Below are 27863 nucleotides of genomic sequence, written 5' to 3'. Positions count from 1 at the left end.
TCCACTCAGACCCCCTAGACGTATCCACGCCACAAAACTCCCTCTTTCCAGAAACGACAAGCCTCCTGGAACACATAGCGGGGCGGCCCCTCCTCCGACCCCTATGCCCCACTCTGAGGGGTTTGCTCACACCCGGGACCCATCCAGACCGCGGTTTGGGCTTCTGCAGGAACACAAGCAGGGGTGTTCATTCACCTGGTCCCCGCCTCTCCCTCAGAGAAGGACCCTCCAGGAGAGGGTGTGGAGCTTGCGGGGAGGGGAAGCCGAAGAGAAGGAAGCCTGTCCCTTTGCAGGACGGGGACTTACTTGGCTGCAAGACAGCGGACAGCGGCACTGTGGGGCGGGGGCTGGTCCGTGGGAATCCCTACTAGTGTCAGAGATGGAGATGGCCGGGCTCAGCTGGGAGATCAGGGGGACAGGAAGGAGGTCAGACCACAAGACACCTGTGCTCTGGCCTACGGCGAACTCTCCTGCGCCCCCCAGGGCTTGACGGAGCTCCTCCAAGCCTGCCCTCCAGTCCCCGCCCCTGGCAAGGCCCCGTACCTTCCACACAGTGCTCCACGTCCTCCAGGTTCCGCAGCGTGATGCGCATGAGGCTGGAGTTGAGCATCAGCTCATTTTTGTGGGCTGGCCACAGGTAGGGGGGTGCAGGGTTCACAAAGAAGATCCTGGTGTCCCCAGTGGACACCTGGTTGTCACAGATGAGGGGGTCGCCAAAGCCACCGATCACCACCTTGCTGCCACCGTCAAGCAGGCTCTCTTGGGTCACCATGTCTTTGCCCTTCAAGTACCGCCAGACTCGAACCTGTGGTGGACATGGCGGGAGGGGGGGGCAGGTGTCAGTGTCCCCTTTCCACCGGGGACATGAGGCCGCAGGGTCCAGGGACGAGCAGCAGACTGGCCACCCGGGCTTTTTCTGCTCGTCCCACCTCAGCTGCTCAGGCCTGATGTCCAGGGCAGGCTCAAACCCCGGGCAGAGGTGGACGGGGATCTTTGGGTCAGCTCCTCAGAGGAAGCAGACAAACACGAGGGAGGCCACTGCCTGCGAGGGTCACCCAGAAGGACAGGAAGCCTGTGAACACACACCCTCTCCCAGGAAGCAGCACTCCCACCCCCGAGGTCTACCTGACCCCGGCCGCCTCCCCTAGCGTCCATCTCGGCTCAGGCTGGGTACGGGAAGGGGGTCCACCTTCCACGGCCCTACTTTCCCCATCCGCCCACCCACCGACAGCCAGGGGCGCCTAACGCGGACCCTGGAGTTTCAGGGCGATGGGCTCCGAGCCAGCTTGGCTCTTTGCAGCCTGTGGGTGGGCTGAGACCCCCCCACACACACCCCAGGAGGTGAAAGACCCCTCCTGCTGCCAGGCTCCTACAGTGAACACAGGCAAGGCCGACTTGGAACCACAAGATCAAGTTTGGGCAGCACGGGGTGGCTCCACCCTGCACACTCTCACTCCTGGGGCCCTGAGGGTACCTGCTCTGAAAAACCAAGCCCTGAGACACCCACAGCTGGGGGGCGGGGGTGCAGAAGGGCTGCGGGAGCTGCAGGCTGTGCTGGCATGTCCTCGGGGACATACGCACAGGGGACAGGAGCCCACACACTCTCTGAGAAGAAACCCCTTTCTTCAGGAGCTCTGGGAAGCCAAGACTTCTGGAATGGGTGATCAAAGACAATGGTGGCCTGCCCACCTGCCAGGGCCCTGCTGGGAGCCTTGGGACCGCGGCTTCTGTAGGGATCCCTCCTCCTTCCAGGGGCCCAGCTGGGGGTGAGCCCTGTCCAACCTTATCCCTCCCAACCTGAGACACAGAGTAGACTCTGGAAGGAAGAGAACCGGCCAGGAGAGGGCTGGGCTGCTTTCATTGCCTCCCCCCACCCCAGCCACACCCAGGAGCAGCGGGGAGGAAGTCGGGAAAATCCTGCAGGGACTTGGCAAAGTGCCCTGGTGTGGTGGAGGGGAGGGGGCTGGGCGGGGGATCCCAGCTGTAGCTTGCACAGGCCAATCTGAAAGAAGCTGCCACCGCTCCCCATCTCCATGGAGAAGGAATGATCCGATTTCTGCTCAGGGGGGTGGTTTTAGGGGACCGAGCCGGGACAGGCCAGGCCCCTTGAGCCCTCCCTAGGAACGTTCTGCGGAGGAAAAAATAACTACAAGAAACCACCACACCCAGTCCAGGGGGCTCCAAGTCCAGCTGAGGCAAGGACCCTCTTCTTTGGCCAGGGGGACCCGGTTCTCCTAGGAGCAGGATGGGGCACCTGTCCCCGCACCCTCCACATTTGAGGCTCAGCAACGGTCCGCCCACTTCTCTCTCCTGTCCCCCAAACCCAGCACTGCAGCGCCACACCCCAGGATCCCGGGGTTGGAAGATTAGCTGTGCACCCCACTCTCTCTCCTGAACACCCCCTCTTGCCCTCCGGGAAGGGGTGACAGCACTGACCACAGGTCAAATCCCCACTTTCACCCCAAGCGGAAGGCGTCGGTTTCCCTCCTCCCCATTCCTCTTCTTTAACTGATGGGGAGGGGTGTGGTAGCCCATTTCCCGGGGCGGGGGGGGGGGGGCCGGCGGCGCACTTGTCCGCAATAAGGTAGTGGACTGGGGGTGGGGGCAGACGTGACCGGGTCTCCCAGGCCTGGGCGCCGCAGGCGGGACTGCAGAGGTGCCGCAGGAACTTTCCCGCAGGCACTCGCGAGTTTTCCGGGACCCGGCGCCCCACCCGGGGGCTCGGCGGTCGCCAAGGGAGCGGGAGCGGGAGCTGCAGAGCATCTGATGCCCGTTCCCACGGCCTGGGGCGGGGGTCTCAGTGGGGCGGCCAGCTTCTCGAAGGGAAGGCCTCTGGGGCAGGGGTCCGGGATGGCGGGGGAACAGACCCCCAGCCCAGGCTTCAGGAGGGGTATTAGTTGGGGGGGGGGTCTCAGGGTCCCGGCGGGGGCCCACCTTGCTCGAGTACGTGTGTTGCACCGGGTCCACGTTGAGAATCTCCTCCACGGTGCCGGTGAGCACCACGTTCGCCTCCTCCTCCCGCCGCTCCAGCGCGCGCTCCGGGCACGTCCCGTCGGCGCTGGGCAGGGCGCGCGCGGCCACCACCAGGAGCAGCAGGAGCGGCTGCAGCGGGGCCCAGCCGGACGGCCACAGGCTGGGCATGGCGCGGGCCGAGGACGGCGGAAGGCGGCCAGAGCAAGCGCGCGGGCCTGGCCGCGCCGGGAACGGGACTAGACAGGACGGGACGCAGCTCCTGGGAGGCGGTGGGAGCGCGGGCGGCGCGGGGGCGGGACCCGGGGCAGCTCCGCCCCCTCCCCGCCTCCCCACCTCCCCCCACCCCAGCTCCCCGGCCCGCGCCGGTCCCCGGCCCGCCCGGCGCCCCGCGACCCGCGCCGGCCGCGAACAAAGCGTCGGGACAGCGGCGCCGGGCGGAGGCCGGGCTGGTGGGAGGGAGGGGCCGGGCTGGGTCGGGCCGAGGTGGGTGGTGGGACTCGCCGGGCCGGAGGGGCGGACGGGGCGGGGGGGGGTGCGCGGGCCCGGGGGGGGGGGTGCTCGCCCTCCTGCGGCGCACCCCCACGGACGCCCCCTCCCCCGCCCGCGCGGACGCCTCTCCCCCGCCCAGGAAATGCGGCTGCAATCGGGTTAATGCATAATCTGGAGGCGACGTGACGGGACTTCCAAGAGGTTCCAGGCTGTGCCGCGGCCGGAGCTGCGGGAGCTTCCTGGCCGCGGGAAGGGGCCGCCAGACCCTGGGACCCCCACGGCCCCTCGGGCCGTGCAGGCCCGCGCCCCTCCCCCGGCGGGAAGAGCACGACGGGGAACCACCGCCTCTTTTAGGAAACTGGGGACGGAAACTCGCCCGGGCGCGGGACCCCCAACCCGTTCGGGGGAGGAGGCGGCCCCAGCAGGCCGCGCCCCCGGCTGGCTGGGACCAATGTGGGCTGGGGGCCGCGGTGATTGGTCTGGACGGAACGCAGGCCCGCCCACCGCGCGCTCCCGGGTCAGCTCGGGCCTCGCCGCAGAGCCCAGGGCTCCCTCTGCCGTCCAGCGGAGACGCCGTCGGGTCGGCGGCGGCCGGCCACGCCCCCTCCTCAGCCCCGCCGGCGGGCGCTTCTCCAGCCCGCGGGTCTGGGTACGGGGTGAACGGAGATCCGGAGGGCACAGTTAGAGCCTGGCTTCGCTGAAGATCGAGGGGGAGGGAGAGGGGGGCCGCTGCTGTCCCTCCAGGGCTGGGTCTGCGGGACACCCCGTCACTCCAAGCCAGCCACAGCTGTCCGAAGCAAGGGGGGGGGGTGAGAGGGAGAAGAGGCCCTTCTGGAGAGGACCCCACGTCCGCTCCTAGGGTGCAGGCTCGCACTCGCTAGTTTGTAGTGTGGCAAAGAAGTGAGAAGGGAAGCGGGAACCGGGGGAGCCCAGCTCCCACACGCGTACGCACAGCCGTTGGTCCCAGATAAGCCAGACATCGAAGTCCCTGGGCTGAGGCACAGACCTCCACAGACCAGAAAGGGGCGTCTGGGTCTCCCGCCAAATTACCCTGAACAGTCTGAAATCTGAGTCTGGATGTCCCCAGAGTCATGGACTTTAGCCCAAAGAAGTGTACGTTCGGTGTCTCCTGCTGTCCCCCCACCCCCATCTTGCCTGTGTCTGGGACTGACTCCATCCTGCTCCCCTGGAGCTCTTGGGAAACTGGTATAGAGAGAAGCATTCTACGTGGAGACTGGTGTAGCCTTTGCCAAGTTAGGTGCCCCGTCTAGGACAAGCTCTTTCACAAGGACTGGAGGAGCCCCTCGTTCCTGGAGGCCCGTCTCCTGTTGGCCATGGCCTCTCTACCAGGTGAAGCCTCGAAGGCCAGGGTGTCTGTTGGAGAACAGTCTCCATTCAGCAGCTTGCCCCATGGTGATGCGAGTGTTCAACCCTCCCTAGACCCATGCAGACAGGACAGGGCAGGCGGATGTGGCCTGGAGGGCCAAGAGGCCCCAAGGCCCTGGCTGGTGTGGAGGAGCCTGCCTCACAGCCCACCCAGCCATGGCCTAGGGCCTCACCCTCTCCCCACTTCCCCAGGGTGCTGGTCCCAGCAGGAACCTGACCACACCTTCCCCTCCCTGTACCATCTGTTGGCCCAGATGTGGGGGATGGAAACCTGCTGTGCAGAGGCTCAATCTGGAGCCGGGGAGGGCTCCGGCAGAGGGGCCTCTTTTCTTTCTTTACAAGTTAATTTCCCAAAGGTGTGGGCACGGACATCTTCAGTTTATCCAAGGGGTGGGTGGGAGTGGGTCACCATTTAGATTATTTATTTATTTATTTATTTGACAGGCAGAGATCACAAGCAGGCAGAGAGGCAGGCAGAGAGAGAGAGGAGGAAGCAGGCTCCCTGCTGAGCAGAGAGCCCGATGTGGGGCCCGATCCCAGGACCCTGAGATCATGACCTGAGCTGAAGGCAGCGGCTTAACCCACTGAGCCACCCAGGCGCCCCGTGGGTCACCATTTAACCTCACCAGACTTGTCCCTGCCCTTGGCAACCCCAGCCTAGTGACCACCCAGTGACCCTGGGTCTCCTTATCCCACTTCCTCTTCTGCCCCCCCCCCAATAAGCAGGGATGCAGAAGCGAGGGGAAGGACAAAACGTAAGGACCCATTTAATATTGCGTCAACTTTTATTACTCGCACTTGGTCAGGGACTCAGGTGGGTGGCCCTCGGTGCTGCCCTCCTGGCCCTGCCCACTCCCCCCTGCGCCCCCCCCGCAGGCGTAAATTCATGAACACAGTGCACTGGGGTGTGAGGCCATAGTCCCCCAGCCGGTGTGGGTCTTCCATGGGCTTCCCCTGGAAACTCAGCCAGAACAGGTCAGCCTGCACATGCTCCTGCCCGCACACCTGCTGCTTGAGCTCGGCCACCGTCTGCGTCAGCCGGACCTCGTAGGCGGTGCTGCGACCCTTGTCGTTTCTCACCAGGATGCTCAGGGGCTCGTCACAGCTCTGCACCACCAGCAAGACCGTACTGCCCGGACACAGGCCCTGGCTGGTGAGGGGGACCCCGTCCTTCAGCACCCGGCCGTCGGGGTAGGTAGCCAGGCGCTGCTGGAATGCAGGCACGTCAGTTTTCTGGGCTATCTGCTGCTTCAGCTCCGACACCAGCATGGAGACCCTCAGGGGGACCAGGAACTCCTCGCCCCCCAGCGTCTTCACCTTCAGGTTCCCCGCCTGTGGAAATCACACAGACTCCTAGAACTCGGCATCGGTCCTGGAGCCACTGTGTGCAGATGACTGGTCACAGGACAAGGCTGGGGATGCTGCTCGCCGCTCCCCACCCGCCAGGAAAGGAACCGCAGGCCCTGGAGGCAAGCAGGGAGCGTTTCCGGAAGAAGGGTCCGCCCGCCACGACCATCACTCCCCTCCCTTAACCCACTAAGATGCCCTCTTTGCCAGTGCCGAGGGATCTCAGGGTTAAACACTGGGCAGAACGGGCTTTCCAAGACCCAGACCCCAACCCGACATCAGAAGGAACCCTGTCCCTCCCCTCATGCCTAGGGACCTGGGGGAGCTCAGAGCAACTCCTCTTGACTGGCACAAGGTGGGAGCTGCACCCCTGATGACCCCAGCAGAGGCAGGAAGACTGACTGGCACAGAGCCCACCCGCCGGCACCTATCCAACAGCGCTCACCATGGCCGTGGGCTCTGGCACCCGGTGCTCCACAGACACAGACCCGTTTGCAGCCTCTCAGCCTCCAGCTCCTCTCCTGCTCCCCCCTTTTATGAACCTGAGCTGTGCACGTCAGGGGGAGTGTCGGGGAGAGAGCCTCACCAGTGGCTGAATTTAGCTTCGGTTTCAGTTTCCTTTTCCCAAGGTGCATCCCAGTGAGCAGCAGAAACAAAACAGAATGACAAGCGTAGGAGCTGGGACTACCCACCTGTCCCGGATCTCCGGACAGCACCCTAACCCAGAAACCCCCTAAATGTCCAGTGCTTCCCATTCTTTACAGGAGGCATGGAAGCCGTGATAACACGAATGATTGGAAACTTTCACTTTCCATTTGCCGATCTGCAAACTTAGTAAGCTTGGAAAGCATTGCCTCAGTTAATTCAGAAAGAACAAAATAGTGACAATCCAAACTACCCAGAAATAACGAGCAGTGGTTTAGGAGGGTATTTGTTCAGATCTGTTGTTGTTGTTGTTGCTTTTTCATGAAAGAGGTGTATCTCTTACTCTCTATAAAAATGGACTCATGCACACTACCCAGAAAGTGAAAAGACTATTCTCAAAATGGAAGAAAATACTTGCAAATCATGTCAGATAAGGGTCTAGCATCTGTACCATAAAAAGAACTCTTAGAACTCAACCATAAAAAGATAAACGATTCAATTTAAACTTGGGGGATGGGACACCTGGATGGTGAGCTCTCGTCAGCTCAGGTTGTGATCTCAGGTTGTGAGATCGAGCCCCATGCTGGGCTCTGTGCTCAGCCTGGAGTCTTCTTGGGTTTCTTTCTCCCTCTCCCCTGTTCTCTCTTTCTCTCTCTCAAATAAATAAGTAAATCTTTTTTTAAAATTGGGCAAATGCTTGAATAGATATTTCCTTGTAGAAAATACAAAAATGGCCAGAACCACACGAAAAGATGTTCAACATCATTAGTCATCAGGGAAACTCAAATCAAGGTCACAATGAGATACCATGTCACACCCATTATTAGAGCATGACTGTAAGTATAGTGTTAGTATAATGTAATAATAAGATAATAATTCAAAAAGAGCAGTGACAGGTTTTGAGGATGTACAGAAATTGGAACCCTCGTACATTGCTGATGGACATGTAAATGGTTCAGCTGCTGTGGAAAACAGTGTAGTCACTCCTCAAGAAGTTAAACAGGATTTTCATGGGACCCAGCAATTCCAGTCCTCGGCACAGACCCCAAAGAACTGGACACAGGTTTTCAAATGAATACTTGTACCCAAATATTCATAGCAGCACAATTTACAATAGATAAGAGGTAGAAACTGTGGGAAAAACCAAATCCATCAACGGATGAATGCCTAAACAAAACAGGGTTCACCCTCACGATGGAACATTACTGAGCCATAAAAAGGGCTGGGGGCACCCAGGGGGCTCAGTCGTTAAGTGTCTGCCTTCAACTCAGGTTGTGATCCCAGGGTCCTGGGATCCAGCCCCGCACAACGGGCATACATTAGCTAAAAGCAAATAAAATTTAAATAAATAAGAATGTAAGTAAATAATTTTTGAAATAAAAAAGTTAAAGAATGGAAAAATAAATGTTTTCAATAGAAATCTTGGCCATTTCACTTATCCACCCCCCAGAAAGATTTCACGGAGCTCCAAAACTGTGAACACACAAAAAACAGAGGGGTTTAAATTTCCTTCTTTTTATATTTTAAGTATATATCTCCACTCGATCCTTCCACAAATGTTTACTGAAATAAAGAATACAGAATGTGAAAATCCCCCCATCTCCCCCAGATGGCCATTATTAAACAAGGTATTCGTGCGTTCTGATTTCTTAATACTGTCACATGGTACTAGAATCTTCATTTTCTTTTAGTTATTTCATCCCATGCCACCAGCTGCCTGCCTGCTTTTGACAGGAAGAGCTAAATACAAAGACATTAAGGAAGCAAACTGATCGAACCGGTCTCAGTTTCCCGGGACTGTCATAACAAATTACCACAAACCGGGGACTTGAAACCTTGACAAGAGGTCTGAAATCCAGGGGGACTACAGGACCAGTATTGTCAGGCTGGTTAAAAATAATCTATTTGTATCTGGCTTACAGAAGACAGGAATCATCTGAAATACAAGGATATAAGAAATTTGAAAGTAGAAGGATGGAAAGAAACACACCACATGACTATTAACTAAAATGAAACTCATATGGCCATATTAACAATTCTATCAACAAAGAAATTTTAGAGGTAAAATGTTCCAGAGATACAAAAAGTCAAGTAACAATAAAAAGTTGAGATCACTGGTAAAATAAAATAGTTTCAAACTTGTATGCACCTAATAATAGGGCCACAAAATATATAAGTTCTTGTCACAAATATTAATATTCTCTTTATGAAATTATAACCGTCATGTATAAAGGAACCTTTGGTTAATATTTTATTTCATTTACTAACCGCCTTAAACTTCCTTAAACCTTTAAAATAGCATTTATCACATTTAAGGTACTTGATTTTATTTTTAAACCCTTCGGCTTATCTAATAAGTGCAACCACAGAAAAACCTTTCCACGACGGTCCGCGGTCCTTACCCCTTACGCCACACCGAGCGAGGTACAGTCTCGCAGTCCCACCCTCGGCTCGATGCACATCTGCCACTTTGACCTTTCAGCAAGACCCCATGGCCTCTCCGCTCTCGTTCAAAGCTAATTCCTTTCTCCCACCTTTCCACCCGGCCAGTCACAGCTCGCGAGACCCCCATCTCAGATGACATCGGATTAGCTAAAGGCCCTTGGTCACAGCTTGAAGGTCACCCTGAGGCCCTGTGGAATGATGGGGTGGGCTGCCCCCGTAGGCCTCCGGACGGACAGATGTCGGAGGCCACAGGGCACCATGACTTGCTGAGAAAGCAGCACAGAGCTTGCTAGTCACTGTGGCTGACCAGACCGGTCTTCAGAGACCCTGGGAGGCGGGGCAACTTCTTAGGGAAGTTGTGTTGTTGAAGCCTGATGTGCTGTGAGGACCTGTGGGCTGGGCTGCTTAGTGAGCGTCCCCCTCCTTTCCATGTTCTCGGGGGGAGCAGGGTCACTCTGTTCTCCCAGCCAGCACTAGGAAGGTTGAACACCCCCTGACCTGGGCCACAGTCTCACTGTCCTGGACCCCATCCCTCTTCAAGCCAGAGCCTCACCCCCACTTGGTGGGCGCAGCCGTCTCCTAGCCACAGCCCCTTGTAATGGGGGTCTAGGCGACGCACGACTCAGGGCAGACCAGAAATGCAAATGAAGCTGCTGTCCCCGCACTGTCCTGACCTGCAGGCTCAGAGGGCCGCTCAGACGGCTCCATGTCTGGTTCTCCCCAAAACAGACTCTGGGCTGCTGGGGGCACTTGGCCCTCAGGGGAGTCAGGATGGAGTCTGCTGATGGGCAAGACTCCCCTTGCTGTAGGGCTGACCTGTAGGGAGGCAGAGAAGACGGCAGAGCTGAGATGTGGAGAGCTATTCTAGCCTGCGGGAGGCAGTGAGTTGGAGAGGACCAAGGTGGGGGCACTCAACTTCGTTCCAACCTACAGGATCTGGTGAGGGCAAGGAAGGAGTACAGCTGCACACTGGGCCACATGGCCCCTGAGCTAGGGCTGTCAGTGGCTCCAGGGCCAAGCATACCCCGAGATCCTATGTGGTCACTGTGTGTTAGGGACAAGTCCTCTGAGTTCAGGCCCACGTGAGAACAAGGCCTCGAGTCTGCAGTGTGGAGGCCCGCAGCCAGCTGTACAGGAGACACCTGACACGCCCAAGGCTAATGGTGGAGGGCACAGCACAGAGAAAACGCGAAGGGTTCCATCGGCAGCGCCCCCCCCCCCACTCTGCCCACCCATGGAGGGGAGAAAAAGAGGTCGGGGAGGGAAGAGAAGGGAAGATCAGCTACCTTCTCTTCCTTTCTGCAGGACTCACCCCAGGACACAAAGCCCTGACACCCCATGGAGTCCAGAGCCCCTGCCTTGACCCACACCCCAATCTCCCACCTCACCGGGTTGGAATCTGGGTCTTGGGGCCAAAGTGGGGAGGGGGAGACACAGGTGGGAAGGTTGGGGGAGAGGCTTCCACTGCCAGATGGAGGTGAAGAGGCCACCAGTCCCCAGAGTTAAGAAAATCATCCCAAACTTGGAAACCAGGCACAAGGAGCCTTGCTATCCTTGAAGGTCTCCCTAGAGGTGCCTTTGCTGATATTCTGGAAGCTGCAGGTTAATGTGGTGCAGACATCTGTCCTACTGGACATAGAGACCGCCACCTGGAGAAGCACGGCTTTGCTGCCCCATGCGGCATCTGCCGGTTGTGTGCCTGACCCTCGCTCCTTCCTCAAAGCCTCTTGGAACCCTCTGGTTTCCCCACTGGTGAGCCAAACACACACCTGACATGTGTTCACTATGCATTTCTATGGAAGTCATGGTTTTTTGGCCTTGAAAATCATGTTTTGATATCAGATATTATAAAATATGCCCCCATAACTTGGCTGTTGGTGGGACACTGTCACCCCTGATTTTGGGTAAAGATTGTATCATTGTCTGGAGGTTGGGAGGTCTGTTACTCTGTTACTCTGTTAACTCTGTTGCCATCTCTGTTACTCACTCATTGAGTCAGCATGTTTTTATAGGGTTCACTCTATATGCCCGGCACTCCTCTGGGACAAAGCAGAGCTCACATTCCTGGGCAGTGGACAGACATTGCGTGGGAGAAGTGGGTAAAAAAGGCACGTGTTGTAGGGCATCTGGCTGGCTCAGTCGGAAGAGTGTGCGACTCCCGATCTCGGGGTCGGAAGCTTGAGCCCCCTGTTCGGTGTAGAGATTCCTTAAAAATAAAATCTAAAAGGAGGAGGAGGAGGAGGAGAACGCAGGTGTTGCCAGTGCAAAGAAGAAGGAGCAGGAAAGGGGGACGGAAGTCTCGGAGAGGCCCAGGCGGAGACACAGGTGCTGCAGAAGGCAGAGGCCGCAGTGGGTCTGCCCATGTCGGGGGAGGGAGGCTGGGGAGCAGCAGTGGAGGGGCCAGGCGGTGGGTGGCTGCTGAACACAGGGTGCTTTCCCCGAGGAGGGGCCTGGCCCGATTCCGCTCCGGCCTGACAGGGTCATCGGGACCCCCGCGTGGAGTAAAGACCTCAGGTCAGGAAGGGAGCTGGAGCCCAGCTGGGAGGTTCTCTGAGAACCGGGGGAGGGAAGCTGGTGGCCGCACGGTGACAGCGGCAGGGACGCGCGGAGTCGGAAGGGGCTGTTCGGACACACCAGGAGTTCGAGTGCAGCAGGCCTGATGGGCCAGGGTGGGGTGTGGACACCAAGTGCCAAGGGGTGGCTGAACGTTCAGCTGTTCTGAGAGCTCCAGGAGAAGAAGAGAAGATGAAGAGAAGGCAGGAGCCTCCGTCAGGCCCCCTCACCAGGCGGAGATCGCCCCAGTTGTCTGAACAGAAGCTGGTGCATAAACTCCCTCCCCAGGCATCAGAGGGCTGAGGTCATAAGACACGGCGGGGGGGGGGGGTTCCTGCTGAGTCAGTGTGGGGTGAGCGTGGGGCGGAGAGAAGAGGCTGGGGCTGTGCAGAGTGGGGACTGACCTCCCCACCTGCGCCCCTGTGGTCGGACCTCCTGGTAATAATGGGGCTGGGGGGAGGGAGGCACCAGGGCAGGCATGAAACTGAGAGCAGGAGTCAAAACTCAGCCCCACGGACACTATCAGCAACTGGCTTATGGACACATTGTGCCTGAAACGCACTTAGACTTAGGGTTAGGCAAGGGAGATGGCCTGGGGTTCCTGGGCAAGTCCGGGCTGGGGACAGCAAGTGCGGCATCAGGGAGCAGAGAGGGGGAGGGGCCACGGAGAAATCAGAAATGCGGGGGTAGGGCAGCTGGCGAGTGAGGCCTGCGTGGCCCCCCTAGTCACTACAGGGACATCCCGGTGACCTTGCTGGGCATGGTCTCCACAGTCTTGGGTCGGACTGACCGGCGGTTTGGGAGGGGAAGAAAGGAGCTGGGCTCACCTGGGAGGGTCGCTGTTGCAGGACTTTTGCCAGAGAAAGCTTCGGTAGGTGCAGAGCCAAGTGGGGACCTGAGAAGTTGACACTGTGTCGCGCTTTTCTAACAGGAGCAGCACAGTGGAGACGGACTCACGGGGAGAGGCCGTGAGGGTGCGGAGAGAGGGCAGGGGCCAGGTGCCCGCCTGCGCAGGGAGCACCGGGGCCTCAACCAGGGGCCGCGGTGATTGGCAGGTCTCAGCTCCACATCCGATGAGAAGGGGACACGGGGGAGGCACCGTGGGCCGAGGAGAGGGACCGGAAGTTGCTCAAATTGTTCAGGAGCACACTGAGGGGTGGCCAGCAAATGTGAGCTCCTGGGTGGCCCCGCAGCCCAGAGTGTAAAGCCAGGGCGATCAGGGGCTCGGAGCAGCTCTGGGATGGCAGAGGGCTTGTGGGACCGACAGAGAAGCACGACCTGGCGTCTTATCCCTGGCTGGCCTCGTTTCAGCTAATGGAAGGCAGTGGGAGTTCCGCTGTGTCAGGTCTGGAGCCCAGGCCTCAGGAGACCTCGAGGGTCTATGCACTCTTCTGAAATGCTGGCCAAAGCACATGAGGAAGCCGCTCCAGCAGGGGCAGGACGGGGCCACAGGGCAGGGAACCAGAAGTCCAGGGACCACAACCCCAGTGTCCATACATGGTGCCCCTCCCACCCCCGAATCCCAGTGGGCCCTCAGGTGACAGAAGGTGCCCCAGGGAAGCTGCCGGCACCACCGAGACCCACCAGCTGCGCAGAGGAACAGGCAGGGGATTGTCAAGCCACAAAGGCAGCTGCGGTTTAACACAGGTTAGGGTTTGGCCAGTGAATATGCTGAAGCAAGAGGAGGGAGGGAAGGTTAGGGAGCGGCACAGTGGCTGGCCGGTACGTTGGTCTTGATCCAGGGAGGGGGAGGACATCGGTGGATGACAAGCCCCGACCTCAGCCTCGTCCGAGGACTGCCGGTCTCAGCAAAGCGGAAGGGGAGAGGAGGACCTGAGCTGCGGGGCTGGGAAGCCGTAAGGGAACGTGAGGCTTGAGGTTAGGCCTGGAGGGGTGGCCGCTGTGAGAGGGACCCTGGCCTCGGAAGTGAGTGGACAAGTGAGGAGGAGAGGACGGCTGAAGGGGTGGACGTCCCGAGGGCCGGAGAATCATCTTCGCAGATTTTGAGATCACCAGGCGCTATGGCAGGAGCGGAGAGGGAAAGTGTCGGATCAGGAGTGAAACACGTAGGAAGTGAGACAAGGCCCCCAGGCGCAGAGACAGCTCAGCAAGGTAAGGTATGATGATACGGGGCTGAAGGCTGGGACTCTTGGCAGCGAAGAGACTGGTCTGGAGGTCCCAAGGGGGGAGCACACGGAAGCTCACCTATGCCCAGGTGCAGTGGTCCGGGACACAGGGGCAGCGGCACAGACAGGAGCTACCTGGACAGGGATGGGAGAAGAGCCTGCGCCTTCCCGGGCTGGAGAGGGAGGACTTCCCAGATGTGGAGAGGTGTCAACACCCAGATTTTGGAGAAAGATATTAACAACACCCAGACCAGGGGCAGGATGCTGGCCCGTGTTGTGGTTGTGGGGGGGTGCTCTCCCCGTCCACTGTTCAGGCAGTGGAGGGAAGGTGTCAACTCCCCGGCCTGGAAGGCTAGAAGACACCCCCTTGGCCACAGAGGATGACTACCCCAGAACCTCAAAGCTCAGCATCAGCGCGCTGTGCTCCTGGCCTCTACCTGGGTCCTGGGTATTTGATTCCCTCTTTTCCCTTTGATTCCCTGGGTATTTGATTCGCTATCTTGCACCCTGGGTCCCATCAGCCCTCGCCTTGATCACTTGCTGGATTCCAGCAAACACTGATGAAGGACTCAGCCCCCAGCTCCCACTCTGCAGGAGAGAACCTACAGCCGTTCTAGTCCGGTCACCTGACAGCTCTGGCCCCAGCTGCGCGGGCCTATGGGCTGCTGTCTCCTGGCAGGAGAGGCAGGAGCAGACTCTAAGGAGCATGAGGGGGGGGGCGGGGCGCGGAGGCAGGTGCTGACATTCTGGAATCTGTGTGCCAGGGGAGCGTGAGGGCCAGGCTGTGATGCTGTTGCTCCCCCCGTGTCAGAGGTTGGGGGCGGGGTGTGCACAGACAGCACTTCCTAAGCCCTCCAGGGACATCGGTTGGATGCTGTCCTGTGGAATGCTGTTCCAGTGGCCAGATGTGAGACCCCCACCCCCACAAGGCTGGAGCCCCACATCTAGCCTAGAAGATGCCTCTTCTTTCCTCACAAACTTCCCCACTGACTCTCCGGCTTTGTCTCCCCCATGGCCATCAGTGGGCCCTGCAGATGTCCCCTGGACATCCGCCATCTGGGGCTTGGCCCACGCGGCCTGGATCCGGGAAGACTGGCGGGTCTTTGATGGCTCCCAAGAAGCATCTCCTTGGATGGAAAGCCAGGGTTCAAAGCCACCGAGCCTTTGTAAATGCTAGAGAAAATAAGGACAAAGGACAGGGAAGAAGGGGTGGGGGGGGGGAAGGCCGCTCTGCCTGGGTCCAGGGCTTGCTTCGTCCCAGCTCTCCCAGTTACGGCGGCAACAAGGGGCCCTGAGACATCGCAGTCAACACGGTCCTCCTCTGAATCAACAGCTAGAACAGAGCACTCAGGGGCAGCCGGGAAGATGTGGGACGCGGCAGTAGCAGCTTCAGGTCACGGTCGTTCGGAGGCGCTTCCCTCACGAGTCTGGCAGCTGAGCCTCCTGGACCGCTGGCTACCACATCTTCACAAGGCCCCTGCACGGGGCCTCTCCTCGTGGCCTGTCTGTGCGGCCAGCTTGTGCTTCCGTACAGAGATAGTCGGAGGGACGAGGGCCCAGAGGGACACGACCACGCAGACAGTGGGGGTGTGGCCCTGTGGAAAGGACACAGTGGGGCTGTTGCTGATGACAATATTGGGAAAGCTCACCTTGCTCCGACCCTAGAGGGTTCCTGGCTGGGACCGAGGCTGGGAAGGTCAAGACACAGGCCCCCCGAGACCCTGGGTGGGAGGCATCCTTCCCTTCCTGGCAGGCCTCTGAGAAGGAGCCTGCGGGGTGCTCAAAGTGTGGCGAACACTCTGGGGCATGTGATGAAGCTGAGTATCTCCTCCCTGCCTCAGTCTCCCCTCTGTTCAGTTCTCTCCCATCTGCTTCCCGGGGCAGCAACAGGGTAGCTGACATGTACTCCGTTCTCTCCGTCCTGGGTACCTCCAAGCAGGGTCTCATGTGTCCACCCCTGTTCTGGGATCAATCGATCGATCGATCATCTAGCTCTGTTCCTGGGATCAATAGATGACCCACCTCACAGGTGAAGAGGCAGGTACGGGAACATAAGTCAACCCACCTGACAACCAGCGAGGGAAAGAACGGTCAAGAACGTGGTTCCTCAGACCCTCTTCTCAGTCTGAACTCCTGCCTCTCCGGCCTCCACGGAAGGCTGGGGGCCGCCGGGAGCCCAGCCACATTGTCCGGACCAGTGGCCACAGCTCCTTCGCGACCCCCAAGAGGAAAAGGAGTCTCCAGTGGCCACTGGGGGCGCTGGCGGGCTTCCGTCCTCCCCCATTCTCCACCTCCCAGACAGGCAGTCCAGGTTCCAGCCAGGACTGCACAGGGGGCAGTCGGTGCTCCTTGGGCTTTTGGTGCCAGCAGTGGCCCCTCCTCAGATTCCTGCCTGACCCCGGCTGCTTTCCGACACCCGTCCACGCCCGCACCCTCCTCTCGGCAGGAGTGGGGAAAACGGGTAGCCTCATCTGGGTGCCTGGGCAGAAACGACTGAGTGATGGGGAGGATCTGGGCTGTCCCCTGCCCCGCCCCGAGGCCCCAGGCAGACAGGGGGCACCACTGGAGGGCAGGCGGGGACTTTGCTTGACACTCGACTAGAATCAGCCTCAGAAAGGAAAGAAGTCCTCTGGATGGGGGTGCCGAGTGGGACCGGATATGGGTGGAGGGACAGGGGCCAGCCGTGGACACCCACTATGCAGACCCACAGCAGTTAAACCGACCCTTCGAGGCCCGCCATTCGGCTCACTCTAGCGCTCAGAAAAGCCCCCACAAGGCTCTCCCAGACCCCTCCTGTGTCCAGAAGCCTCCAGGTCTGTGTCTCTGCCTGCCCCTTCCCTCCTCCCTTGGCCCCTGTGGCCCCTTTCCCATCCTGGGGATGCCATTCCCTCCCCTGGGGCCTTGCAGAGCTGCCTCCTCCCTAGAAGATCCCACTGCGGAGAAGACTTCCAGACACCCCATCAAAAGAAGGGTTTCTTCTCCCCCAGCAGCCCACGCATTTCTATCACTTATAACGGAATGATTATTTTCGCTTGCCCTGTCGTCCAGCACCAGATTAGAAGCCCAGGGGCTTCCCCAGCCTAAGTGTCTGGCCAGGCCCACAGTGAGCCTCAGGAAAAGGCTGTGGCATGGATACCACACTGCGGCCAGGCCACATGGACTGGGAACCCCAAGCATTCAAAAGACTACAGCCCTGTGACATAATTCAAAATGAAAACAATATTGACGGGGCGCCTGGGTGGCTCAGTGGTTTAAGCCTCTGCCTTCGGCTCGGGTCATGATCTCAGGGTCCTGGGATCGAGCCCCGCATCGGGCTCTCCGCTCAGCGGGGAGCCTGCTTCCCCCTCTCTCTCTGCCTGCCTCTCTGCCTGCTTGTGATCTGTCTGTCAAGTAAATAAATAAATAAAGAAAACAATATTGAACCAAAAAATAATACAGACCCGTTTCTCCTACTGTGCCGCTTTGAAACAGATTTTTTTTAAAAAAGATTTTATTTGTTTATTTGACAGAGATCATATAGGCAGAGAGGCAGGCAGAGAGAAGGAAGCAGGCTCCCTGCCGAGCAGAGAGCCCAATGCGGGGCTCGATCCCGGGAACCTGAGACCATGACCTGAGCCAAAGGCAGAGGCTTCACCCACTGAGCCACCCAGGCGCCCCTGAGATAGATTTTAAACAATTGCTTAAGTGTCTGCCTTCCCTCAGCTTGTGATCCCGGGGTCCTCGGATCCAGCCTGGCGTCGGGCCCCCTGCTCCTCCCTCTCCCACTCCCCCTGCTTGTGTTCCCTCTCTCCCTGTGTCTCTGACAAATAAATAAATAAAATCTTAACAAAACAAAACAATTGTTCTTCAATGTTGGTGAGCCCTACTTTGCCGGTGCTTGGCCCAATGCTGTGCTGTAGAGAAGAGTGTGATGTCACCAGCCCCATGACTTGGGGCCCCATGACTTCCTCTGGCTTGCATCATCACGAACCTTGACCCTGAGATACCACCTCTGATTATCTGGTGACATTGCCAGCCTGACCAGTGACATCCCTCCATTCTGTTGCGTAACACCTCTCTGCCTGACTGGTGTCGCCACTCTCCCTGTCCTGCAGGATCACCGCCTTCCATCTAAGCCATAATTTAATTGTCCCGTGACGCCGCCCTGCCTGCCGCCAGGCTCCAGCCAGCGGACCTCTTTCGGCCGAGAGGCTGGTGTTCCACGTTCACTGTGGTGCAGGCCCGCAGTAGGGGTGCGGCGGAGGGGCCGGTCCTGGGAGGCCGAGCACGCGGCAGGACAGAGGCTGTGCTGAGACCCTCGACCCCGGGCGGGGACCCGGAACGGCGGGGCAAAGCGGAAGAGGCGCGTGGGCCGAGGCTCGCCTCCTCCTCCCGGGCGCCTGACCCGTTTCCCCCTCGTGACTCTACTTCGGATTTTCCGCGCCGCGCGCCGCCGACTCTGGCCGCCATCCCCATCCCCATCCCCTCTGGGCTGAATGGGAGCCCCGCGCCCAGCCCCGGAGACTCGCCGCCCCGGGCGTCGGGCAGGCCGGGTCCCCGCGCACAGCTCGGGACGCAGCCGCAGAGGAGGGGCCCCCGCGGCTGTCGCGCTCCGAGCGGCGCGGCCAGAGCGCTCCGCTAGCCTTGGTCGCGCGCGGGCGCGGGGACTGACTGGCGTTCGGCGGGGGCGGCGGCCGGGGGTGGGCGGCCCCGCGCGGGGCCCGGCGAGCGCAGCCTCTCATTGGCTGGCGAGAGTGTGGGAACGAAAGCGGAGCGGGGTTCACACACCCCGCGGCCGCGCCGCCTTAAATAGCCGAGCGGCGGGCAGCTCGGCGCGCGGGCCTGCAGCTGGGGCCCCATCGGGGAGAGCTGGGCTCGCCGCGCGCTCGCCCCCGGCGCCGCACTCCGCCTGGCTCCGGAGGCGCGGGGGCGCACCATGCCCGCAGACACCCCCGGGAAGCCCAGAGCGTCGCCGCTGGCAGGAGCGCCGGCCGGCGCCCACAGAACCCCGAATGAGCCCCGAAGCGCGGCGGAGCACCGGAAGGTGGGGGCCCGGTGGGGCGTGGGTTGGGGGGCGTGGGTGGGGCGGACGGACGCGGGACTCAGCCACAGCCCGACCCACAGTCCTCCAAGCCGGTCATGGAGAAGCGGCGCCGCGCGCGCATCAATGAAAGCCTCGCGCAGCTCAAGAGCCTCATCCTGGACGCCTTCAGGAAGGATGTAGGTCGGGGTCGGGGGTGAGTTCGGGGGTCGGAGGAGGTGCGGAGCTCGGAAGTCCTGGCGCACTCCTGGGGTGCGAGCCTCCCACACCTGCCGTACCGCCAGAGCTCCCGCCATTCGAAGCTGGAGAAAGCAGACATCCTGGAGATGACCGTGCGGCACCTGCGGAGCCTGCGGCGGGTGCAGGCGGCAGGTGAGGCGCGGGCAGCAGCGGCGTGGGGCGGGGGCGGGGCGGGGAGGTGACGCGGAGGCGCAGGGGACCTCCGCGGCAGGAACCGACCGCCTGTCCCCTGCCGCCCCCGCAGCCGCGCTCAGCGCTGACCCCGCCGTCCTGGGCACGTACCGCGCCGGCTTCAATGAGTGTCTCGCGGAGGTGAACCGCTTCTTGGCCGGCTGCGACGGCGTCCCGGCCGACGTGCGTTCTCGGCTGCTTGGGCACCTGGCGGCCTGCCTGGGCCAGCTGGGGCCCTCGCGCCGCCCGGCTCCACCGCCCCCCGCTGCGGAGGCCCGGGCGCCCGAGGTCTTCCCGGGTTGCCCGCCGCTCCCGGTGTTCGATCGCCCCTTCCCCTTGCTGCGTCCTGGGTCCGCCTTCGTGCTGCGGCTCCCGCCAGGCCTGACTGGGGCGCCCCGCAACGCCCCCAGGGCGGGGCTGCAGAACCGGGGCGCGCCCTGGAGGCCGTGGCTGCGGTGAGGCCTGGACCCTCACTGCTGCGGAGGCCGCGCCTGGTTCTGGGGCCTCGGAGTGAGCCAGGGGTTTGTTTCCAGAGGCCGCGTCCAGGCAGTTCTCATCTGTTGTTGTCTGTGCGGAGACTCTAGTCTGCAGTTTCCTTCCTTCCTGCAGTCCCTTAGTTCTGGGCGGGGGTGGTGGGGGGTCTGCTGGTGGCTTTGTGCTGGCTTCTGCGGCGGGACTGCGGGTGGCCCTTGCCGGGGCTCTGTGCCCCGCATCGGCCCTTCCTTTAGCCCCCGGTCTTGGCCCTGAGCCATATGGGCCCTCGAGGAAGTGTGGGGACGTGAGAAGTGGCTCAGGGGAGTGACAGGTGGCACATTTCCCACAGCGCATCCCAGTTCTGGAGAGCAGTCTGGCCGCATCACTGGGCAAGGATTCTTGTCTGTTTTTTAAAGTACTTCAGCCCACTCCCACTCCTGTGGACCTCAAAAGGTGGAGACATTGACCACCAGGACATTGACTTGTCCTGCGCCGCTGAGCTGTGGCGAGAGGTGACCATGTCCTGAAGTTTCTGTTCTGGCTTGGTCCACTTCCTCCTTTGTTCTCAGGGTTCAGCATGAAGCTGCGGGACTGAGCCGGCTCCAGGCCTTGTGGGTTCAGGAGAGGATCTGAAGCCGGCAGGAGAGGGTGCCTGAGTCCCAAGGACAGGCAACTGGGGCAAGGCTGGCCAAGAGCGCTTGGTGCCAGGATCCGGCGGAGGGGTACTGTCCCACCCGAGTCCAGTCCTGCGGTGTGCCCTGGGAGGGGAGGTCTCCCCCAGTGAGAAAACCTGGAGGCTGGGCCTGCCCCTGCCCCTGCCTCTGTTCTGAGCCCCTCTCGGGGCTGCTCTACAGCCCCTGGCAGTCATGGCCATCAGCCCCAGAGTCCCTGTCCCGCGACCCCAGGTCTCCCTGAGCTGCTGCTGGGGGCTGGGCTGCAGTTGCAACGAGGGGGTGACCTGGGACAAGTGGAGACTGGGATGTCTCATCCTGAGCCCATGAGATGCTGAGCCAAGACTCACTTCCCAACTACAGCCGAGTTCATCGGATGGTTGCCGGCTGCTTGCCTGGCCAGGGCCCATCAAGGAGAAGGAGGGTGAGTCACTGCTAGAGGTTAGCTTGCTTTTCCTCTAGTGGCTTCTGTGGCTGTGGCCCTGGCAGGATTCACCTGGGCTCTCCCGCCCTCAGCTACGCTTACCCTGCAGGGACCTCCAAATCCCCACCAAGCCAGTCACCCCTGCCCTCTGGTTTCCTCGCCCATCTCCCTGAGTCAAGGGTCTGGATCTGTGTCCTAGAGGGTGGCGGCCACATGGGCCAAGTGCTGTGCCTTTGGACATGTACACAGTCAGTGATCCTGGCCCTCGGGGAGCTGCAGAGTAGCCCTTCTTTCTTCAGATTTGGGGCGTCAGCAGGACTGGGGAGGAAGAGTTGGTCACACCTGGGAAGTGCTGCTCAGGGCCTCAGGGCAGAAGCTGGAGGGGTGCGGGGAGCATTTTGGGACCTGAAGCCTGGGGGGTTGGTAGGGGTGATTAGATTCTGTACAAAGCTGGGGCCCACACATCCTGCAGGAAAAAGAGGGACCTCCCTACCTGTGTGGCCAGAGGAAAAAGGGCTACCTGGGGGAATAACCTGGGACTTGGGCCATCAACTCTCCCTCCTCCCAAGAGAGGGCAGGGATAGCTCCAGAGTAGACCCCCGCCTCCCGTTCACCCCCCCCCCCCCGTGCTACATCCCACTCTCTTGTTTCTGGTACTCTCTTCTCCACGGTGTCGAGGACCTCTCGGGCTCTGTGGGGACCCCACGCCGTCCCTCCGACAGGCAAGCCCGCCTGTCCTCTGTCCCTTTGAACTCAGCCTCCCTGCTGGAATCCCCTCCCCGATTTCCCACTGGAGGCAGCACGCCAGGCTCCGTGGGCCCCAGAGGCTAACGCCATGTCTGTGTGCCTCATTTGTCCCCAGCACCTGCTTGGAACAGTTCGATTCCTACTGACCTGATGAACTGAATGACAGAGGCAGGAGGGTCGGGAAGGGTTTCCGAAGTACGGCCGACCGCGGTGTTCTGTTAGCCTCCCGTGCACAGCAGGGCGAGTGGGCGGTTGCTGAACTGTTCACCGCTGTCAGGGCGCTGTCAGTGGTGCTCGCTGCTCCTGGGGTGTCGCTGGCCGCGTCCCTCTTGCGTCCGGCTCGTCTCTTCTCGTCTCTGTGGGGACTCACCACAGCCCTGCGGCTGTACCTCCTAGTCCCCTCCGCCCGTTTCTCCCACCCCCCATCCACCTCTTCTCTGAGAAACACCTGTTTGTTCTCTGTATCTGGGCGTATTGTTTCTTTACGGTGTTACTTCTAAGTCATGTCTACACCCAGCATGGATGGGGCGTGAACTCACAGTCCCGAGAGACGGAGTCCGTGCGGCCCCAGCTGAGTCAGCAGGCTCCCCAAGCATACTTTTTGTTTGTTCATTCGTCTTGTTTTATAGATTCTACATAAAAGTGAAAACGTGGTATTTGTCTTTTTCTGTCTGAATCGTTTGACTTAGCATAACCTCTTCTAGGTCCGTCCGTATTGTTATAAATGGCCAATTCCATGCTTTTTTCTGGCTGAGAGGGTGTTATTCTTTTTTTTTTTTTGAAGATTTTATTTTATTTGAGAGCACGTGTGCATGGAAGGAGGGGCAGAGGGACAAGCCGCCTCCTGACTCGGGGCTCACGGGGGAAGCTGGGAGGGTTGCTCCATGGCAGGACCCTAAGATCATGAACTGAGTTGAAGTCAGATGCTTAACCACTAAACCTGCTGAGCCAGTACCGGCACCCCTGGCACCCCGGCACCCCTGGCGGAGGGCTGTTGTTCTTGCTTCCACTGCGGGTGTCTGAGGGAGCACAGCAGCAGGCCAAAGCTGGCCTCCGCCCCAGGCTGCCCCTTTTCAGCTGCTGAGAACAACAGGGTCCTTCTTTTTTTTTTTTAAACACTTTATTTATTTATTTGACAGAGATCACAAGTAGGCAGAGAGAGGGGCGGGGGAAGCAGGCTCCCTGCTGAACAGAGAGCCCGATGCGGGGCTCAATCCCACGACCCTGAGCCAAAGACAGAGGCTTAACCCACTGAGCCACCCAGGAGCCCCAACACCTGGGTCTTAACAGCATCCTCTGTATCTGGGCGGCTCCATTGTTAAGTGTCTGCTTCCCACTCAGGTCATGATCCCAGGACCCTGGGGCTGAGTCCCGCATCTGCCTCTCCCTCTACTGTCTACTGTTACTCTGGCTTGTGCTCTCTTGCTCTCTGTCAAATAAATAAATAAAATCTTAAAAAAAAAAAAAAGAAGAACATCCTTGCCTCCGGCTGTGGAAGGAACCCCACCCCTCCCTACACCCAGCCTGGACACCTGCCCAGTCCAGGGAACCCCTCAAGTGCTTTTCTACAGGCCTCGGGGGGGGGGGGGGGTGGTGTGATGGCCTAAAAGGTGGAGGAACTCCCCTCGCACCAGGGCTCTCCTTCCTACCCTCCCCCCTTTCCCTCCATTTCCTGCCCCGCCCCCTTCCTTCTGCCCCACCCCCATGGGGCCCCCAGATGGACTCCGGGTTATTTCGCTGTCCCTGACCTCCTCACCACCCACCCAGCTATCTTTATCTTGGCTTTTGTCTTGCAGACACTTCCTGATGAAGCACCTTCTCCTGTCCCGGCTGTGTGGCAGGGATGGGGGAGGAATCAGGACCTCCTTCTGGGGAGTAGGGGGCTGGAGGCCTGCTGACCATTTCCCTCTGCCGGCAGGTGGAGTCTCATTCAGTATCTGGGGTCTCCCTCCAGTCCAGTTCCTGGCAAAAACCAAGAGCCAATGAATGCTTGCTAAATTCGTGTACACGGTCAGCAGAACTCTCTGCCTCTCTGGGTGTGGGATCCCTGCATGTCTGGGTCCCATCTGCCTGTGGGGCCAGGGCATGGGGACTGAACAATGACAGCATATCATGGGTGTTAGAAATCTGGAGAAAGAATGGGTCCCTCTGGTGACAGAAGTTGGCCCAGGAAACTGCGGTCAGTTGGAAATTCAGACTTGGGGAGGGGCTGGGCTGTTTGGAACCTTGGTTTGTGAGGGGTGAGGCCTGCGCTCCCGCACCAAAGCTCCAGCCGTCCCCGAGATCTCCAGGCCTCAGCAGCCTCCTCCCATTACCTGGCAAGCTTTCCAGAGGGGGAGGCTGACCCCAAAGGGTCCCACAGCCGTGCTGGTGCCCTGACTGCCCCCTGGAGCCCTGGGGACTAGATCCCCCTGGGATGTACCGTGGTCCAGGAGACAGGCCCTGGGGCGGACAGTTTCCCAGAAGGCCACCGGTGATTCCCCCCCCCCCCCCCCCGCCCGCAGCCTTGTCCGGGTGCTGAGGTTGGCTCCCACGACCGATGCAGAAGGGAGGCGAGGTCTGTAATATTCGTTTGCAAGTACATCTCGCTGTGTCTCTGTTGCACCATGACTTTGGCGGAGGCCAGCTGTCCTTTACTCTGGAGAGGCCCGAAGAGTGTGGACCTGAGGGAGCGTGAGTTTAGAAGCAGGTTCTCCAACTCCTGAGCCTTCGGATGAGGTCCCAGCACTGCCCCCGTCTTGACTGCCCCCGTCCTTCAGGAGAGGTCCTGAACCAGAGTCGCCCCGCTGAGCCGCTCCTGGACTTCTCTCTCAGAAACTGGGAGGTAATCAACATTTGTCACTTGAAGCTGCTAAACCCTACGTTAATTTGTTACGCCACAGTAAATGACAGTAAGTTGTAAAGTAACAGTGTGTGTCGTAAAACTTAAGTAACAATAGCAATAAACAACGAATGTACCCTAACCCAACAGCACCCCCATCTGCCTTCCCGGCCCTGGGATTGTGGAAGAGGTGGGGTGCGGTGGGGGGGTGGCACTCGGGGCGGGAGGAGCCCCAGAAATAGTCCCTGCAACTGTCGGCGTAAGCAGGGAGTGGGTGGGCCTGACTTTGACCTGGAAGCAGTTTCCTAGCCCCCACAGATGGGAGCAGACACAGGCCCAGGTCCCTGCCGTGATGCTGACCAGCTACAGTCCAGGTCCCCCGCCCCCGGACTCTGGGCAGGGATGGGGGTCATTTCTGGGGCAGGAACTGATGGGGCACCCTGGGTCAGAGCACGGGATTGGGGAGTCCCAGGCGCTGGGTTTGCAACAAGGACAGGTGAAAGGTGCCTCCTGCGGAGAGCTGCGGTGCCCCACCCTGGGTGGGCCTGGCCTCAGCTGACCCTGTCAGACTCCCGGGCCACACTGCCCTGTCCCCGGTGGGGAGCATCGACCCTGTCTGCAGCCTGCTAGCCGTGGTGACCAAAAGTACCATCTGCTGCTGCTTCAAGTGTCTCCTCCATGTGCCGCACCTGACCCTGCCGCCCACCGCTAGCTTCAGGCCTCCCTCCTGGGCCTCCACGGTGAGTGGGGAGCCCCACGTCTGTGTGGGGAGAAAGGGGCTCAGCAGCGACTAGAAGGTCAGTGTTGGAAGGCAGAGGCCGTATGCTTGGCCCTCACCAGCCCCTAACCTCACTGTGAGCAGGGTGTGCACATCTGAGCCAGCAGGAACATCCCACCCCCCCTTCCTTGCCCACATAGTGGGCACAGGGAGGGACACCTTCCTGCAACTGTTTGGCCTAACCAAACAGCCAAACAGGCTGGTGGAGAGGAGGGCTTCCCAGCTCCACCCCTCCCCTCACTTAGGGCGTCCCCAGCACCCCTTGCCCTGTTCGGCACAGTGAGGGAGAGGTCAGAGGCCCTGGGTGGGGAGGCGGCACTGTGTCACCTCCCAGCTTGGGAGCAGACCGCTGGCTGCAGCAAACACTCATACCCAGAGGCCTGGGGGCTGACTGGGCTCCTGACCTCCCTCTCATTGTTCTTCGAGGCCCCACACCTTGCAGGGCCACAGACCTCAGCTCTCTTGCCAGCCCAGGGTCAGGAGAGTGTTCTGTAAGCCGTAGCCGGGCTCCTATCCCTACGTTCAGAGACTGGCTGTGAACAGCACGGTGCGCGGAACCGGCCGTCATCCGCTGGCGTGAGCGAGCCACTTCCTTCTCTTTTGGTCAGCTTCAGGAAAAGAGAAAGCTCCACGAATGTGTCTCTAAGGATTTGGTTTGCAAAACTAAGAGGGAAGGGTCACCGCCCAGAATCTGAGCTGACCAGTTTGCTCCTTAGAGCTAGCAATGTTTGGTCCCACTTTTCCCGAGCAGAGCAGGTGCTCTAGATGGACAGACGCCCCCACTCATATGTTGAAACCTACCCCCAAGGTAACGGCTTTAGGACATGGGGCCTTGTGGGGTGATCAGGTCACAAGGGTAGTGTCCTCCGTGACGGGATGGGATTGGTGTCCTTATAGGAGAGACACAGGCACGTCAAGACAGGGAGAGGGTGGCGGTCCACAAGCTGGAGGGGGTCCTCACCTAGATCAGTCCCCGCTGGCACCCTGATCTCAGACTTCCAGCCTCCAGAACCGCGAGGAGAATGCTTCTGGTGTGGGTTAGCCACCCAGTCTGTGGGATTTTGTTATAGTAACCCCAAAGGACACCAGAGCGGCTTTTTACCCAGTAGGCTGTTGTTGACTTTCCAGAAGTCACAGGGGCAAACGCCTCCCCAGATGGACATGCAGGGACTGTCCCTGGCATAAAGGCACAGACAGCTGTGGAGTCTGAGGGTCAGTGGGCTTCCTCAGACGACCCCCACCCCCGTCCCGGGAGCCTCAGCCTCAGTTTGACCTCTCACCCAAATGCAGCAAGGCAGCTCCTTCCTGGGTGGGGTGACCTACCTGCGCAATACGAAGCCCAGAATGCTGGGTTAGGGTTAGGGTTAGGGTTAGGGTTAGGGTTAGGGTTAGGGTTAGGGTTGGGTTAGCCTGGAACTTGGGAGGGTTGAGTGGAGTGAATGAAGTAGTGCTGGAACGTTCCAGGCCCCAAGAAGCACTTAGAGCTGGCGGCCATAACAGGGCCCGTGGCTGCGACCATGAGGGCATGTGTGACCAGGCTGTGATCTGGTGGCCGCCATCGCTGCAGTCTGGGGCACGCGGCCCCCTCGGGCTTGCCATGTGGCGTTGGTGGAAGTTTGGAGAAGGGAATGGGGAGGGAAGCAGTTACCAGCTGCCTCTGGGCTTCCCAGATCGTCCCACCTGGAAATCATCTCCACCGGGGCCGTAATCGAGGAGGACAAACCCGCAGAGCGGGAGACACGCAGTCCCGGGGTCAGAGACAGAGATTGAGTTGGCACAGAGAACCCCTCAGAGACAGCCAGAGCCTTTCCCGCCGAGACAGACAGACGCGGGCCTTCTCGTGCACGTCTCTGAACTCCCTGCAGTCGGCTCCGGGTCGGGAAGGCCGCAGACGCGTCCCTGCACCGGAGGCTCCCCGCGGGGCTGCTGTGTCGGGTTCTCCCTCCGGGTCTTGTCAGCACAGGGGGGCTGCAGGGAAGGCTTCTAGCACACACTGGACTGCATTTGATTTCTGCTGTCGCTCAGTTGTATGACCTGGGGCAAGCCACAAAATCTTAAATGTAGAATAGGATTCGTAATACTGCTTATCTCCAGGGCTCTGTGGTTGAAGGAATTAAATAAAATAATCTGCATAGTGAGTTGCTTCTGCCACAGAGGAAGTAGCAAGGCCCAGATTTACTCTCCTGCCTGAAACAACTAAAAAACTGAACAAAATATATGAAATGGCAGACCTGGAAGACAGTGGTCCCGGAGAAGCGGGAAACAGTGACCTGAGCCCTCGTTGCCCCAAGGCTGCCAGAAGCCGCTGTTCAGGCCTTGGCCGCTGGCAGCGGGAAGCCAGACAGCAGAGCAGACTTCCGTGGGTGGGGATGGGGAGCCAGGCAGCTCGGGTCAGCAAGAAAAGAGATGCCAGAGAGAGAGCTCCGGAGCGTTGTACAGGGCCTCCCTCAAGGTTGATTAGAACATGCTGGGAGAAGTTCCTCGAGGAAAAGAACCAGCTGAAAAGATTAGAGAGAAAAATCCCATGAGTTCACCCAGGGTCACCTCCAGCCA

At 59.8% G+C, this 27863-nt stretch overlaps 3 protein-coding genes and 1 long non-coding RNA gene across 6 annotated transcripts in view; 2 read left to right on the top strand and 2 right to left on the bottom strand.

The window, feature by feature from the left end:
- The window catches only part of AGRN (agrin), a 33169-nt gene extending 29929 nt beyond the window's left edge, over positions 1–3240 (bottom strand). For 2 of the 3 annotated variants that reach the window (XM_044236875.1, XM_044236876.1), the window contains exons 1-2: positions 2935–3239; positions 544–805 (exon numbers count right to left, since the gene is read on the bottom strand). In XM_044236875.1, the coding sequence (XP_044092810.1) occupies positions 544–805; positions 2935–3141 (469 nt within the window). In that variant the 5' untranslated portion in view covers positions 3142–3239. Of the gene's footprint in view, positions 1–543; positions 806–2934 lie in introns of all 3 variants that reach the window. The other variant, XM_044236874.1, reaches the window with a different exon arrangement.
- Positions 3241–5614: 2374 nt separating this feature from the next.
- Positions 5615–7378, bottom strand: ISG15 (ISG15 ubiquitin like modifier). The gene is made up of 2 exons (XM_044236258.1): positions 6641–7378; positions 5615–6180 (listed from the first exon to the last, which is right to left on the bottom strand). Exons 1-2 carry the CDS (start codon positions 6641–6643, stop codon positions 5659–5661), a joined length of 525 nt encoding a protein of 174 aa, XP_044092193.1. The 5' UTR covers positions 6644–7378; the 3' UTR covers positions 5615–5658.
- Positions 7379–18879: 11501 nt separating this feature from the next.
- On the top strand, positions 18880–19854 carry HES4 (hes family bHLH transcription factor 4). The gene is made up of 4 exons (XM_044236257.1): positions 18880–18987; positions 19068–19163; positions 19269–19356; positions 19469–19854. The coding sequence occupies exons 1-4, from the start codon at positions 18880–18882 to the stop codon at positions 19852–19854; spliced, it is 678 nt and encodes a 225-aa protein (XP_044092192.1).
- Positions 19855–19876: 22 nt separating this feature from the next.
- Positions 19877–22367, top strand: LOC122898549. The gene is made up of 2 exons (XR_006383004.1): positions 19877–20964; positions 21827–22367. It is a non-coding gene; the product is annotated as an uncharacterized LOC122898549 (long non-coding RNA).
- Positions 22368–27863: the final 5496 nt, after the last annotated feature.

This window comes from Neovison vison, chromosome 2 (assembly GCF_020171115.1).
Source record: "Neovison vison isolate M4711 chromosome 2, ASM_NN_V1, whole genome shotgun sequence".
Taxonomy (NCBI): Eukaryota; Metazoa; Chordata; class Mammalia; order Carnivora; family Mustelidae; genus Neogale; species Neogale vison.
This window is presented reverse-complemented; position numbering and strand designations above follow the sequence as displayed.